General features: G+C 50.9%; 1 protein-coding gene across 7 annotated transcripts in view; it reads right to left on the bottom strand.

The window, feature by feature from the left end:
• Positions 1-7980: 7980 nt before the first annotated feature.
• Positions 7981-15494, bottom strand: part of CMKLR1 (chemerin chemokine-like receptor 1) — a 51718-nt gene continuing 44204 nt past the window's right edge. For all 7 annotated transcript variants that reach the window (XM_072802961.1, XM_072802962.1, XM_072802963.1 and 4 more), the window contains one exon: positions 7981-15188. In XM_072802961.1, the coding sequence (XP_072659062.1) occupies positions 14088-15185 (1098 nt within the window). In that variant the 5' untranslated portion in view covers positions 15186-15188 and the 3' untranslated portion in view covers positions 7981-14087. The remainder of the gene's footprint in view (positions 15189-15494) is intronic.

The raw sequence follows: 15494 nt of genomic DNA, 5'->3' as shown, positions 1-15494 counted from the left end.
CAAACACACCGGCACACAGTTCCGGGGAAGGAAATCAGCCTTGCTCAGAGTGCTCTAGGGGTCCAAGGAAGCAGAAAATCTGAAATCTGTGACCCTTTTTCTCCAGTTCCTCCATGGTTTGCAGTCCCCAAGCCAAAGCTTCCCTTAATCCAATTAAAACGGACTTGTTTATGCTTATCGGCTCTTTATTTGGTTTGTTAGAAACGTGCAAATTACCCAGAAGCCTCTTTGTCCCCTGAACCAAAAGGCATCAATAAAACTATTAAGTTAAATCCAATTAAACGCAACTGCTGGAACTTGAGTGTGGCAGAGCAGAACAGAAATGAGGGAGGGGAGGGAGGGATTTCACTGGGAGAGAAGGACTCTTCTGGCTTCCTGGCTTTAGTGTGGCTCCTCTCAAGCATCCCCTGAATGCGGGCAGGACAAGGGCAGAAGGTGCCACCACTTACTCTGAGCCTGAGTGTGGACTTGTAGCGGATTATTGAATTATCCCAGTAACTCTGCCGAGTGGCCCCCATGAACCCATTTTGCAGATGAAGGAACTGAGGTTTAGGGAGGCGTTGTCCAGAACGTCACACAGCTGGGAAGTGGCAGAGGTAGGATTGAAACCCTGATCGGTCTAAACCCTCTGCCTGAAATCTTGGAAAACCAGAGTTTATAGGGTCCTTAGAGGCAGTCCTGCCAAGAGCAAGTCTTTGCAAACCCACAGACCTGAGTCTCCGCACCCAGAAAATGTGTATAACCATGCTGGCCCACCAACCAGGGCTTGGAGAGGGGTCTGTGAAATGTTGTGTCTTAAGTGCCTGGCACATAGTAGGTACTTGGTATATGCTAACTTCTGATCTCTGAACTCTTGTCAAAGCCATCTCCTGCTTTTCAGAAGGGAAGGCTGAGACCCAGAAAGGGAACAGGACCTCAAGGTTACACCAGAGACCCTGTAACAGAGCTGGAACTCAAACACAAGTCTCCTGCCCCCTGTTGGCTTCTCATTTCAGAACCTGAGCTGCCTCTCCATTTTGCAGATGAAAAAACTGAGGCACATAGAGTAGCGGCCACGCAGTGGCCAAAGTCACCCAGTTGGGGGCTGAGCACAGGAGCTCCACAACCACCATGTCCTGGACTCGGGTCTTGGCACCACCATTCTGTAGCACTGCTTGGGCACATACCTTGAGCTCTTTGAGCACCTGGCTCCTCCTCTTTAAAAGTGGGCCTCATTACGCCATCCCAATGGACATCTGGGGGTGGTGTGAGGTCAGCAGGTGATGTGAGAGCCCCATGTAAGCCAGAACAACTACCTGGAGACAGCACAGCACGTTTGAGGAATGGCTGGAGCATCTGTTCCCTTTCCCGTAGCCTGCAAAGGGCCAGCGTGGGTTCCTCATTCCTGGCAACCCTCAGACCCAGGAGACACAGACTGCTCAGGAAGGGAGGGCAGATGCCCAGGATTCCAGGCAATGCTAATCCTATTACAGATGCATTATGAACCTTAGGGGATCCAACGAAGCACCACCCTCCCCATGGAGCTTTTCCAATCCTGTTGCTGGCCCATCCCCAGCTTCTTAGAAGTCTAAGCAATTTGATACAAGTGAGTAGAAACATGATGTGCAACTGTGCACAGGAGCTACTCACAGCTGTGCCAACACCCCACCGGGATACCATGATGCAGCCTTGAGGTGAGAAGATAAGCAGTTTGACGTCAAGACAAAAGTGGCTCCCATGCCCATGGCCACCCAGCTCCCAGCTGGCATACCTTGGGCAGGTGACTCACCTCTTTGAGCCTCCACGTCCCCATCTGGAAAGTGTGGAATCCTCATCAGTAATCATTAAAGGATGGTTAATAATCATCTTAATAGTAATTCTGACTTTTTCATTCCAATGTTTAAGCCCCAAAGCCTGTTGGGAGCAGCACAAGAGTAGAGAAAGAATGGTAATGGGTGGCTTTTCTGGATATTATGAGGAAGCTGTTCTTGTTAGTGTTCTGATCTGGCCGGCTAGCCCCGAGAGCTGGGGAGGAGGGCAGGCTCTGCTACGAAGAGGAACTACAAGGATGGGGGGGCGGGCAGGGTACTCAAGTCAGACCACTGTCTCGAAGGCAGATTTTTCCAATTCCTTTTATTCTCCTTTAACACACAAGAGCAGTGCCTGGAAGGCCAGCTCCTGGATCCTGGCTGGGTGAGCAGCAGACTCCCTTCCCAGTACAACTCTGAGGCTTACCACCGGACAATGGGAAAGCACAATGCAGACAGAGGAGAAGAAAAGCTGCTGCTTCTCCAGAACCAGGATTTGTAGAAAGGGGAGAAGGATTCTGGAGAGAGGCCTTTGCTTGGCGTTCCCTCTAGCAGCTGTTCTCCTGGTACATGGAGGATGCCTCATCCTCATCCCAGCCGGGAGGAAGGCAGAGCCGGGGCATGGGTTGGGGGGAGGGGGTGGTGGAGTTTGCATGAGAGGGGCACCCAAGGGGAAACTAGTCAGCCATGCTCAGAGCCAGATACTCGTTCCATGGGTTTCCACTTGCCTATGCAGAATATCTCTCTGCACTAGGAGGCAGAGGGCCCCAGTGAATTCTATGCCAGGCTCCAGAGAGATCATACCAAGCCCTGCCCATGTGTCCCAGCTACCCCAGGAGAAAAGCAGGGGAGGGCAGCACCTGGGAGAGAATGAGTATGTTTATCTAAGACTGTCTTAGCTTAGGAACCTGTAAAACCGACATTTGAACTAAAATGTTAAAACTGGTTATATTAGTTTGCAGGGGCTGCTGTAACAAAGCATCACAGATGGGTGGGGTGGAGGGTGGGTTTAAGCAACAGGAATGTCCCATCTCACAGTTCTAGAGGCTGGGAGTCCAAGGTCCTGCGCTGGCAGAAAGGTTGGCCCCTTTCTGAGGCCCCTCTCTTTGGCTTGTCCATGGCTTTCCTCTGTCGGTGCCTCTTGTACATGTCTGCACTCAAATATCCCCTTTCTCTAAGGACATCAGTCATACTGGGTTAGGGCCCACCCTAATGACCTGATTTTAACTCAATTACATCTATAAATGTAGATTTACATCTACATTTATAAAGGGTCTGTCTCCAAAGCAGGTCACATTCTGAGGTGCTGGGGGTTAGGATGTCAACACATGAATGAGGGGGGCAATGCAACCCATAACATAGGTGAAGCTTAATTTTTTTGTTTTGTTTTGTTTTCTGCCAATGTGGGGTGAGGAGTGGGAGGGGTTGGGAGAGACCTTGCAAGTCAGACTATGTGGGCTACAAAGAAATTACATTTTCTTCACATAGCCACATAGCCAGACTGTAGCAAGCATTCAGTGTGCAACCCCAATATATAATTTAGGCAGATTTGTGCAGCCTACTGAATCACTGGCCTGGATTAAGCATGGCCCCCAGAGATAACAAAGCAAATGCTGTCTTGTAGTCCCAGTAAGGGGGAAAACTGGAATCGAACATTGCAACAGCGAGTTCTAACAACTTTTTAAGCACATAATATTTTCTGAGTGCCGTGGTAAGCTCTTTGCATGGATTATTTTACTGAATCCTCCTGCAACCCGACAAGGCTTCTTCTATTAGACTCCCGATCTTTCAAATGGGTAAACTGGGGTTCAGAGAACAACAGTTATTTTTGCCTGATCCAACTGGCCCGATTCCAGAGCCGGCATGTGCGATCACTGCCCACTCCACCAGCCGCTCTTTCCTGAGCTGGGTGATGTCTTCTTAAAGCCTCAAGAACACCTCCCTTTGCTTTGAGGGGAGAAGGGCGTACAGGGAGGGACCCAGAGGCTGAGATAGTGGGCAGCGAGCTCAGGTTAGATCTGTGGGCCACCCAGGGCTTGAGCTCTAGAGAAGCTTCTCCTGGGAGAAACCATCAGGGGATCATAAAAACAACAAAAATATTTCTGAAAAGGAAGTAACCTACATTTCCATCGATAGGAGATTGACTAAATTAACTGTGACACTTCGGCTGGGTCGGCCTGGCAATCAATCAATATTATGTAGGGAAACATTGGATGACCTAATTTAAAAAAAAATGTTATAGAACAGAATATATACACACAAATATTTTTGCTAGATTGATATTGTCGGATAAAAATAGACTAGACAGTAGACCATCAACTGAAAGGCTAGTAGTGATTATACGTGGGTGATCTTGGGGATCATAAGTGATTTTCCTTTCATTTTTCTTTTCCTTTTGCTCATTCATATATTTTAATACTTTTTGCCAAAGATCATGCATTACTTAATATAAAGAACAGGAGGAGCTTGTTACTCGCAAGGAATAAAGCATTCTGATTTTCTGAGAAAATATTTAATTTCTAAGAGCTGCCCTCCCTCCCCAACCCCCTCTGTAGTTTTTAAACACTCAGATCTGAAAATTTCTGGTTCCTCAAGACAGGAAGGCAAATCTGCAGGCTGATCAATTTACATCTCCTGTCTTCTCTGTGGGAGACGCCACTGGATGCCTGCCCCTAATCCCTTCCGCTTCTTGGGGGTAGAACATGATTGCGTTTGAATGTCCTCTTCTCTCCCATGTGGTTCCTGGGTGGATCCTGATTGGTCTGAGCCATCTCCTTTGCCTGCCACTGATTGGTCCAGCAGCAGCGTGTGAACCAATTCTGGCCAAAGAGATGTGAAGGGGGCTTGCTGGCGGCTCTTGGAACATTCTGAAACCTTCTCTCCCTTCTGGGTGATGTCATGTGCATGGAAACTATCTTATGACCAAGAGAGATGCCATCCTGGGGACAAACCCTAACCTCTGAAGATAGCAGAGCAGAGAGTAGGAAACACATTGCGCCCTTGACGTTATCACTTAGCTGCTGAATTCCCACCTACACATGTTCTCATCGTATGAAGAACACGCCAGACGTTTTGAGTTGAAGTTTCTGTTACTTGCAGCCAAATGCAACCTGACTGATATAATCTTATTTCTTTCAACCTTCACTTGGTTTATTTCACACAGGAGTCTGAAAATGAATGCCAACCAGCATGGATTATTAGGACTTTTATTTGTGTTATTTCTATATACAGAAAACCAGATACACTGATTTTGTTTCTCTCCTTCTCAAGTTTACAGGGATTGATGTGTCTGAACCAAAATGTGACAAAAGACCAAGCTGTTAAAGGGCGCATATGGTCATGTGTGAGAGCAAGGAACAAAATCACTGGGCATGGGGACTACTGGGTTCTTGCCCTGGCTCACCTCCAATGGATGTGGGACTAACTTCCCTCCCCTGGGCAGGGGTTTGGCTCAACTGACTGCAAGGGCATGATCATCTGCCATATTAAGATTAAATAAGCCATTTCCATCGATCTATCTGCATCCTTAAAGATGCCGTGGCCAGGGGATCAAGACGACAGTTACAATCCAGGATCTAGAAAAGGTGACATTTCAGATGAAAAACCTATTGATCCTATAGTGAGTCTGGAAGGTGACCATGGAACCCCCTCCATTCCAAATTTCTTGTTCTGCCAATCTGCCCGGTTCCTGCAATTCCACCTTGAGCATGCCATTGTCTTGGGTTAAGCATTGCTGTCTCCCTGCTGGTCTTTCAAAGGAGGCAAAGAGCCGTGGGGATCAATCACTGTCCTATTTTGAGGAGTCAGGGAGGGGAGAGCAGTTGCTGACAGCTGCATCCTGGTTCCCAGAATCGATCTCAATTCCCAGCCAAGATGTGAGTTTTCTCTCCCTAACTCCCGAGAGGTTTGAGGCGTTACAACAGAAAGCCCTTCTCTCCATTCTGTACTGATTGCTCTGCACCTAGGTTCTGTAACTCAAAAAGCAGCATACCTAGTGGAGGAGCATAAGAAGCCACAAGGCAACCCAGATGTGGGTTCCAATCCTAGCTCTTATACGTACTAATATGTCATAAGATTTGTGAACATTAGGGCAGTGGCTACTGATGTATCCCCAGAACCCAGCACAGTCCCTGGCACATAGCAGATGCTCAATAAAAATCAATGTGAGGCTATCAGTGTGGTTTTGGGAAATGTCTTCAACCCCTCTGAACTTCAGCGTCTTCGTCTCTAAAGTGAAGATGGTTTTACCCAGCAGGTTTTTATGGAGGATGAAACAAGATGATGGATGTGACATCGCTTCTGGCTGCTTGTCACTGTGCCTGAAAGGCCATCACACATCATTCCTTTCCAATCAAGCACCGGGGTCTGGGCCATCACCGGTGCATAACAAACTGCTTGCCATCGACTAGAAACTCGCCAGCTGTTACCACCCACCAGCCATGGCTGAAACTCCACCCTTTCCCAGCTCCCCATGTGTATGTGACCTTGGGCCACAGCTCCAACATCTGGGAGCCAACCAGAAACCCATTCAGTTATCCAGATATTTGCTGTATGGGCGCCAAACATCTGCACAGTGGGAACCATGGAAAAGATAATCCTGGGGTCCACCTCTCCCAGAATTAGGCATCTGGGTTGTGGGGGTATTCGGGCATCAGGTGTCACTGGACTTTCCGCCCTTAGCATCACCCAGTGCCCACCACAGACCTGGCGCCCAGTTCCTTGCTCCCTCCAGGATTTCTAAGTGGAAGGATAAACACAGGAAGTTTGTGGTCACGGTCCTACCAGCCAAATCCTTAACAGAGTTCTGGTCCGGAAAAGAACTACAAAACAATGCAGGGGCGTGTGGTGGGTGGGAGGGGAGGCATCTGGTTCCTTTATTTTCAGGCTGCAATTAATCAGACAAAGAGGAAAGGGGGAAAAGGCCAAGGGAGATAAAAGCACTGAATGGAAACCTCCTTGGTTTGGGAGTGCTTCTGATGGTATCAGGGCAAGAGCTCCATAGTGGCTTTTCCACGTCTGAACCAAGTGAGCTGGGGGCCTCAGTATCCACATCTGTTAAATGGGGGATTGTCTTCTCCCACACATTTCATCAAGATAGGAAAAAAAGTGTGAGAACACTTTGGAAATTGTGTGCTGCAAATAGTGATCGTCTTTAAACTCGATGATGATGATGATGATTTGAGAAAACCAATGTTAGCTTATGGTAATTTCTCCATGTGCCCAACAAAGGATCATGAGCACGGTTCCTGGGCTGAGCACCGCTCTGGGTGCCGAGGATACAGAGGGGCACCAGACAGACAAGGGCTCCTCCACCCTGATGGAGCTCCCGGCCCCATAGAGGGACAGACTTAAGGCAGCTAAAACAAATACATAAACGTCCAGATGGCAGGAAGTAGTGTAATGGATGGAAAAGGGGGTCTGGTAGTGAATAGGGATGGGGCTGCTTTACCTGCAGGGAGGGCTCGGGAAAGGGCTCACTCAGGAGAGGCTGGGACCTGAAGGAGGAGAGGGATCCGGCCATGCCTTCAGCAATCTGGGAACAGCCAACGCAAAGGCAGGGCGGGATGCCTGGGTCGGGAGCAGTAGATGCTGAGGATGGAGGAGGCAGTGCCGAGCCTCTAGGGCTTTGTAAGCCCCTGTTAAGGGGTTTGTCTTGCTGTGCTCTGTGATGGAAGCTCACTCTGGCTGCTTCATGGAGCGTGGGTCATGGGGAGTGAGGCTAGAAGCGTGGAGACCAGTGGGGAAGCTGATGTACTTCCATATGAAAGTGGGTGATGTATGCGAGCCCTACACTTGCTAAGTGCTTATGTGCAACATCTCACTGAATCCTCACGACAGCCTTGTGAGCTCCAGATTCTTCTTATACCCATCTTACAGATGAGAAAATGGAAGCTTTGGAGATGTTGAGTTTCTTGTCCAAGTCATAAGGCATTAACCCGCTGATGTAAGTGGTGGAGCTGGGATCTAAGCCTGAGCATTCTGACGCCTGAGCCCATGTGACCCATGTGTCATAGCCATCAAAATCCCCTTGAGTCAGGCGACAGGGCTGGGATGACCCCTGGGAGTCCTTCCTGAGATGCTGCTTTTCTACTTCCCTCTGAGTTGTTCTCTTGAATCAGATTGAAGCCCCCAGACTTGATTCTGTCCAGAGCACCAAAGGAGGTGGGGAGCCACTCCTGCAGACATTGTGAGCTAATTCATGAATTTTAAATTTTATTTAAGAATTTACTTTTCAAAATACTTTTATTAAGGCATAACTTACTACAGTAAAGTGCAGTAATCATATATGTATAGACAAATGAGGTTTGATGTATAAAGATAGCCACATCACAACCACTACCACCTAGATCCAGATAGCATCGTCACCCATCTGTAGGATGACTGTGAGAGATAACATTCATGCCCCAAATATGGCATGTCTCTGCCTTGTACCAGGGTTTTCCAAGGCCTCCTGCCTTCCCTTTACAGGATCCTGCTGGAAATGCCCCCAGTGCCCCTCAGATCCTGGGCAGGGGTGGTTTCAGGGTAGATTAGCACCAGACTATGAAAAGAGTAGCTCAGTGAATGCCCAGGTCTCTAGAATAGTGGGTGGTATGGGATCTCACATCCCAGCAGTGAGTGAGCTGGGAGGTCCTGCTTCCAACTGCAAAGAGCCTCAGTTTCACCATCTGTAAATGGCGGGCAGGGGCGGGGCGGGGGGGTTGAGAAGGGATGTGGTTTTTAAGATTCCCGGGGCTGTGAGGAAATGACAAGCCCATCCAGACAGCATTTCCTTCCTCCGAGAGGAAAAAGCAATCAGTCAAATCCCCCCCACTCCCACCTCCTTAAGATCTAACACTGGATCGGGAGCATATGCTTGCCTTCCTCTCTCCAGGGAGGGATCTCGTTAGAGGATAGTTTGTGTTTGCAAGTTGCTTTCGAGTCAAACACACTTGGGTTTGAATCCTAGCTCTGTCACTTACTAGCTGTGTGACCTGTGTGATGCCAGGCAAGACGTCACACCTCTCTGAACCTTCATTTCCTCATTTGGAAGTGGGGAGAGGAATGGCTCCTACCACAAAGGTGGTCGTAAGGATTCATCAAGTTAACACAACCAAAACACTTGGAAGATACCCAACCCCTGGGCATGCTCCATTAATATGACCTATTATTATTGTGAGTATTGCTTTCTTGAAGCTTTGGGCACAAAGTAAGCATCCTATACACCTGTGCTTCTTCCATCCTTTACCACCTTTTCTCTTTGCCTCCTCCTGCCGGTTCACCAGGACTCTAGAGCAATAGCTGGCAGCCTTCCAGGGGGCAGTGGCGGGGGCGGGTGGGGTGGGAAGAGACTTCTGGAAGATCCCCAGGACAGAGCTCGGGTGACCTCCAAAGTCAAACCCTAGTCCAAGCACTCAGAGTCTTGTCTGCATAAATTCCCCACAGCCACCACCCGCAAAGTGCAGCATTAATGTGCCTCCGATCTTCTTAGGTTAATATATGTATTATTTATAGGGCTTTATTATGTGCTCAGAGGACTCCCCTGAGAAATGTAATTGTGCATTGGGAGGTAAATTTGAATAATATTTACAATTAATTTCCATCAATAAAGCAATGCACCGAGGCCTTTGTGCAGCTGAAACGGCCCTGGGTTGGCTTCCCGCTAACCACTCCCCTGAGAAAGCTTGGGTAGCTTGTAAGCATCTCTAGGATAGTCCACTTCTCTTGAGCTCTACCTCTGCTCCCACTGCACTCACCTGGAGCTGCCCCAGTCTCCTGGCTTCCCCTTCTCCCCTGCCCCAGCCTGTCCTGCCCAGAGCAGCACCCCCCACCCACCCACCCGCATTGGGCATCATTGCAACATGCGGATCTGAGCAGGTCGCTGCCCTGCACGTGGCCTCTGCTGCCCTCCTCTCCATCCTGTCTGCTCTGTGCTCTGCCTACACCCTCTGCTGTGGCCCCAACCCCCTTCAGTCCCTCGCCATCACTGTCCCCTTCCATGCTGTTCCCACCCCCTGGAACATCCTCTCCGGCACCCCTCCCCACTGCCCACCATTGAATCAGCACCTACCTGTCCTACACATCTCAACTCAAACGTTGCTTGCCCAAGGAGGTTTCCCTGGTCTTTGGGCAGGGTCAGATCTCTCTATAATATGTGCTGCTTAGTGTGGTGGTTTCCCACCGAGGGTGCGGTTTTAAAAAAATTATTGGCTGTCTCTCCCACTAAGCTATGAATGACCTCTTAAGGACAGAGACTGTGCATCCCCTGATCATCCTTGCATTCCCAGTGCCCACCACAGGGCCTGGCAAACAGAAGGTATTAAATAGATTTTTATGGAATAGGTGAATGGGTGGATATAGAATCATTATGTAAATCGGTTGGGTGGGTGGATGGTTGTTGGGTGGGTGGGTGGGTGGGTGAGTGGATGCATGTTGGTGTGAATGGGTGGATGCTATCTTGAGCCAGTTACTAACAATCTACTGCCTTCGGTTGCTAAGAAATTGAAATAAGTGAAGGGAATGCTTTTTAAAATGCAGATTCTTTGATGTCCTAAATTTGGGGAATGGTAGGGAATTTTGGGCTTCCTCCTGCTGCCTCACAACACTGCTGTGTGACTTTGGATAGCGCACTACACGTCTCTGAGCCTCACCTGCTGCTCTGTGAGGTGAATGAGGAAGGCAAGAGTGTTTTGGAGGGCAGGAATGTCTGGCACAGAGCCCCACTCTTGCCTCAGTCTCTTTATTCAAAAGCAATTTTGTCCTCAAAGGGAGAAAGCAAGCAAGCCCCTTCCTGAGTTATTTCATGGTTGGATAAGTGGTTTCGTGGTTCCCCCTGGTCCTGGGTATCACCCGCAGCAGCAATTTTCCAAATCCAGGGTTTGGCAGCCACAGGACCAGGGGGCACTCTGGCTCCAGCCAGAGCACAGCATGCCAGGGAGGAACAGGAGAGGGAAGGGCTGGGGTATCAGGGGCCACCTCCATCCAAGCAAATACCAACTCTGTTTGCAGCAAAGGGAAGCTCTCGGTTCCCTCATCTGTGAAAGGGAAAGGCCCTCATGGCTCTCACTGTTGGATTCCCTCCTCTCCACCCAGCCTGGCCCCTGAGCCCTCCAGAGCTGACTTCAGGGGCAGGCTTAAGCCAGACTCTTTCCTCTGACTTCAGCCAACACCACATCCAGGTCACTGTCCCCTCCTGAGCCCCTCCTCCATCCTTTTGCTCCCTCTCCCCCCATCCCGTCCCTCTCTCTCTCCTTCCTCCCACAGACTGAAGAAGCAGGGAGCTCAGGCAGCAGCACGGGTTCAAAGCCTGGCTCTGCCGTTTACTAGCTGTGTGACCCTGAACAGGTGGGGTCTGCAATCCCAGCCTCCCTTTCTGCATCACCCATGTGGCTCTGCTGGTCCTCTTCTCATTTTGGGGTCTGATGAGATTGTGATCACCTGACACACAGTAGATGCTTAATAAATGCCAGACTCTTGCTTTCTCTCTATTCTGCATTTCCTCTGTGCTTCCCGCTCTCCGGCCTCCTAAACACCACCTTCACTTCTTGTCTTTATGCCTGCTTCCCCGTGAGCCCTCAGTGCCTCCCCCGACCCAGGAAGCAGCACTGACACCCCATTGGCCTGGTCCTGGCCCCAAAGGGGGCCTCTCAGGCACAAAGCACGTTGGCTGCCTGTGGAGTGAACCACAGGACTTTTGTATGAATGACCTGTGAGATCCTTGGAAGAAGCTGCAGGGAAAAGATTCAGGAGGATATCATGGTTGCATTTAAGTATTTAATGGGAAACTCCTGGTGGGGCAGCCAGAAAGAGGCCTGACCCCAAGGAGGAAACAGCTGGTTTGGATTTCACTCCTGTTCATCAACTTCTCCAATGACAAAATGATTTCCTGGCTCCGGGACCTGGCCTGGCCTGCACGCAGCCCAGGAGGAGTGGGGGACCCAGCCAGAGCAAGTAGCACCTGGGGGATCAGAGCCTGAGTGGCCGATGACTGTCTCTGGGGCCCGGAACCTGTCCTACACTGTCTTATGCCTTACTTGCTTTACCTGTGAAGTTGGGGAGGGGGTGACAAGGGGCACTGGGCAATATTTCAAGCTCCCTTTTTGCTCTCAGATGGTCCAAGCTCAGATTTCTTAAAGCCATTGGTCGCCCTTCTTGGGGTTAATTCAGAGCTGCCTCATCATAAGCACAATGACCCAAGGAGGGAAGGAACAGTCTGTCTCTTAATGAGGTGTGATTACCAAACAGCTCATGGCCTTGGGAAGTTGTCCAGAGCTGTGTAGACATTACATCTGTTCATTGCATCTTGTCAGGGAATCAGCTTCACAACAGCAGCACTTGGAAGGGAAGAGGATGTGGACACTCGGAGGCTACATGGCCTCGGGCCCACCAGTGACTGCCTCCGGCCTGGCTGCTTTGCCCTCACTGCCCTCCCTGGAGCTCTCAGGGGGTTCAGGAGATGGAAACCCTGGTGGGCACGTGTGGAGGGATGTCGGGGAACTAGAGGCCAAGTGTGCTTTCTTTGCCATGTTGGGTCATTTTGGAAAACCATTTGCAAAGCTGGCTTATAAGTCATGAAGGTATTTACAAGAATCTGCTGAGGAATCAATATTTATGGTCAAACCCCCAAGCTACTCTTCAGACCCTGATTCTGTAGCCTTATTCGATCCAGACAGACCTCGTTTCAAATCCAGGTTCTGGCAGAGATCAGCTGGACGCCCTCAGGGAAGTAACTCAACCTCTCTGAGCTTCAGCTATACCTCATATGTAAAAGGGAAGTAATAACTGTACCTAACTCAGGGCTGCCGGGAGGAATAAATGAGATAACGCATCAAAGTGTTTAGCATAGGGGGTGCTAAATAAATGTAAGCTATCATGACATTCTAGAATATTCTCAATAGATACATTTGCCATTAAAAAAAAATCCAACAACAACAAAAAAGGTTCTGGAGCCAGACAGAGCTGGGTTCACATGTTAACTCTGCTTCTACTGCGAGTCTCTGGGTGAGTTACTTACTTCCCATCCTCCCCGCCCCCCACCCCCGAACTGAGCCTCAGCTTTGTCATTTGTATATGGGACAGTGACACCCTGGCATAGGAGGGTATTGGTCCTAGTTGAGAAAAGGCAACAAGGCTGCACCAGGAGAGGCTCCACGCCTGCAGCACCCCACGGCCTGCATCTCGGGAGCACAGCACAAGGCGTCAGTTTCCAGGCCCTGCTGAGTTCAGAGACTGAACACTGGGACACGCTCTTCAACTTGCGTGGCACTCCCAGGTTGATTCCCGAAGCTGGTTTGAGCAAGGCTTTGAGGAAGCTGAGGAGCAAGAGAGGCCCTCCTTCTCTGGGCCTCCGCCCTGGAGAGTTTTATTCTGAGCACTTGTAGCCAGAGTCAGTGGACCAGGGAAGGGACAGTCCCCATGATGGGGTGGAAGCTACAGGTGTTGCTGACCGCTGTGACCCAGCCCTGCCTGAGGCGACAAATGCCAGGTGAGAGCAGGGCTGGCGGGGAGGGGCTGGCACCACCCCGATCCCCGAAATAGCTGTGTCCCAAAGCACCATGACCCTGGGAAGTTCTAAGGTGAGGACCTGCAGGCTGCCTCCTTTGAGGGCCTTAGCCCTCTCCCTCCTCCGCTTCCCCAGGCCCCAAGTCCTTATGGTGGCCCCACGTGTCTTGCCTTCATGGAGAGCCCACATGGCCTCTCAGGACCTGTTCTCTGTGTTCCCAGCTGATCTGAAAGCCAAATCCATGGTTCTGGCCATGCACGAGCTCGTATGTCCCTTTCCCCTCCCTCCCTGGTAACCTGTGCATCTTCACTTTCCCAACCCAGAGCAATGGTGTGGGTGGTGGGATTTCTGGCTGGTTGGTGATAGAGGCAAATGGGCTGAGGTGTGATTGGCATCACACAGAGTCTGCTCCAACCTCCCCTTGCTCCTACCAGGAGAAGACACCCTGCAGAGTGTTTGACATTCCAGGGGAGCACACAGTAGGTAGCTTTATCCCTCTGTCTTATTCTCATCCCAGTTCATGGCAGTGACTTTGAGAATTCTCCTGTTTTTGCTTTGTGTTGGCCAAGGCTGGTCTCCCAAGAAGTATGGGATTCTGGTGTAAGTTGGAGAGCGTCATGGCAATGCTCTGTCCACCTTGCCTCTTGAAGAAAGGAGTTTGAAGCCCTGGACTCCCAGCTCAAAACACTGGTCAGCCCCCTGCAGACTACAGTGGGCATGGGTGGATATTGAAGATGTTTCTGCCCTGGTCTTGAGAAGCCAGAGCTTTGGGCCTTCAAGGCTGGAATGTCTGTCCATTGGGGGTTCCCCGCAGAGCTTCAAAGCATGCTGGTCTCCCTGTCATTCATCGATGACATCTTGGTAAAGCTCCTGTGGCTGGGGTAGGAGGAGTGGACCGTGTCCTCGCTCAGAGCATTGACCAAGCGGGAGAAGAGGGCCACCTTGAACTTCTTGAAGTCCTGGCCCATGAAGACATACAGAATGGGGTTCATGCAGCTGTTGGCAATGGCAATGGCCGTGGCCAGGGGCAAGCCCAGGCTGAAGACAGAGCCGGGCATGGCGGCGTGGTGTAGCTCCAACAGGTAGAGCATGTGGTAGGGGCACCAGCAGAGGAAGAAGGTGGTGATGATGGTCACGATGACCTTGAAGGGCTTCCTGGTCTTGGCCAGGCGGTTGCGCCGCAGCTTGCAGACGATGGTGAAGTAGCAGGCTGTGATGATGAGCACGGGGACCAGGAAGCCACAGAGGAAGCGGGTGACGGTCACCACCATGTGCCGGCTGAAGCCCACGGGGTCCAGGCGGGAGTGGGCAGGCCACGGCGCGGAGCCGGACGCAGACAGGCTGAAGTTGTTAAAGCAGGATATTTTCTCGTGCACGAGGGCTGTGTCCCGGAAGATGAGGGACGGGGAGCTCAGGAAGAAAGCCAGGACCCAGATCAGCGCGCAGGCCACGGAGGCCAGCCGCACGCTGCGGTGGTTCTGAGACCAGACGGGGAGGAGCACGGAGATGCAGCGGTCGAAGCTGATGGCGGTCAGCAGGAAGACGCTGGTGTACATGTTGTGGATGAGCAGGAAGTTGCTGATCTTGCACATGGCCGTCCCAAAAACCCAGTGGTAGTCCATGGCGGCGTAGGCGATGTGGATTGGGAGGAAGATGTTGAACAGGAAGTCCGCCACGGCCAGGTTGAGGAACCAGACGGCGTTCACCGTCTTCTTCATCTTGAAGGTAGCGATGACGATCACCAGCCCGTTGCCCAGGATCCCGAGGAAGCAGACGATGCTGTAGACCACCACCAGGAAGATCCTGGCCACCTTGCCTTCCAGGGGAGAAGACTCATCCAAAACCATGATGGGGTCAAAATCATCCGAGTACTCATCGTCGTAGGTGAGGGAGGTGTTGTAATCCTCGTCCCCCATTCTCTGCGAGGGGAGACAGGGGTCAGTAGGGGGACCGTGACTGGAACTGGCTCCAAGAGCTTGGCCAACACCAGCCGGGTTGACATCTGCTCTGCCTGACTCTGAGCAAGGCAGGTTCGGTATCCTGACAGCTTAACTACTTACTTAACTACAAACCCCATTTTACAGATGGGGAAGCTGAGGTCTGGAGAGCCAGTTACTTGCCCAAGGTTATACAGTGGGCAAGAGGTGGAGCCAGGAGCCACACCCCTGCTTCAGAGTCTCTCTTCCTGACAACGCTGTTTGCTGCCTGTCTGGGCCCCCCCCACT

Source organism: Canis lupus, chromosome 27 (assembly GCF_048164855.1).
Source record: "Canis lupus baileyi chromosome 27, mCanLup2.hap1, whole genome shotgun sequence".
Lineage (NCBI taxonomy): Eukaryota > Metazoa > Chordata > Mammalia > Carnivora > Canidae > Canis > Canis lupus.
Note: the sequence above shows the minus strand (reverse complement) of the source record. Positions and strands in the feature narration are given on the sequence as shown.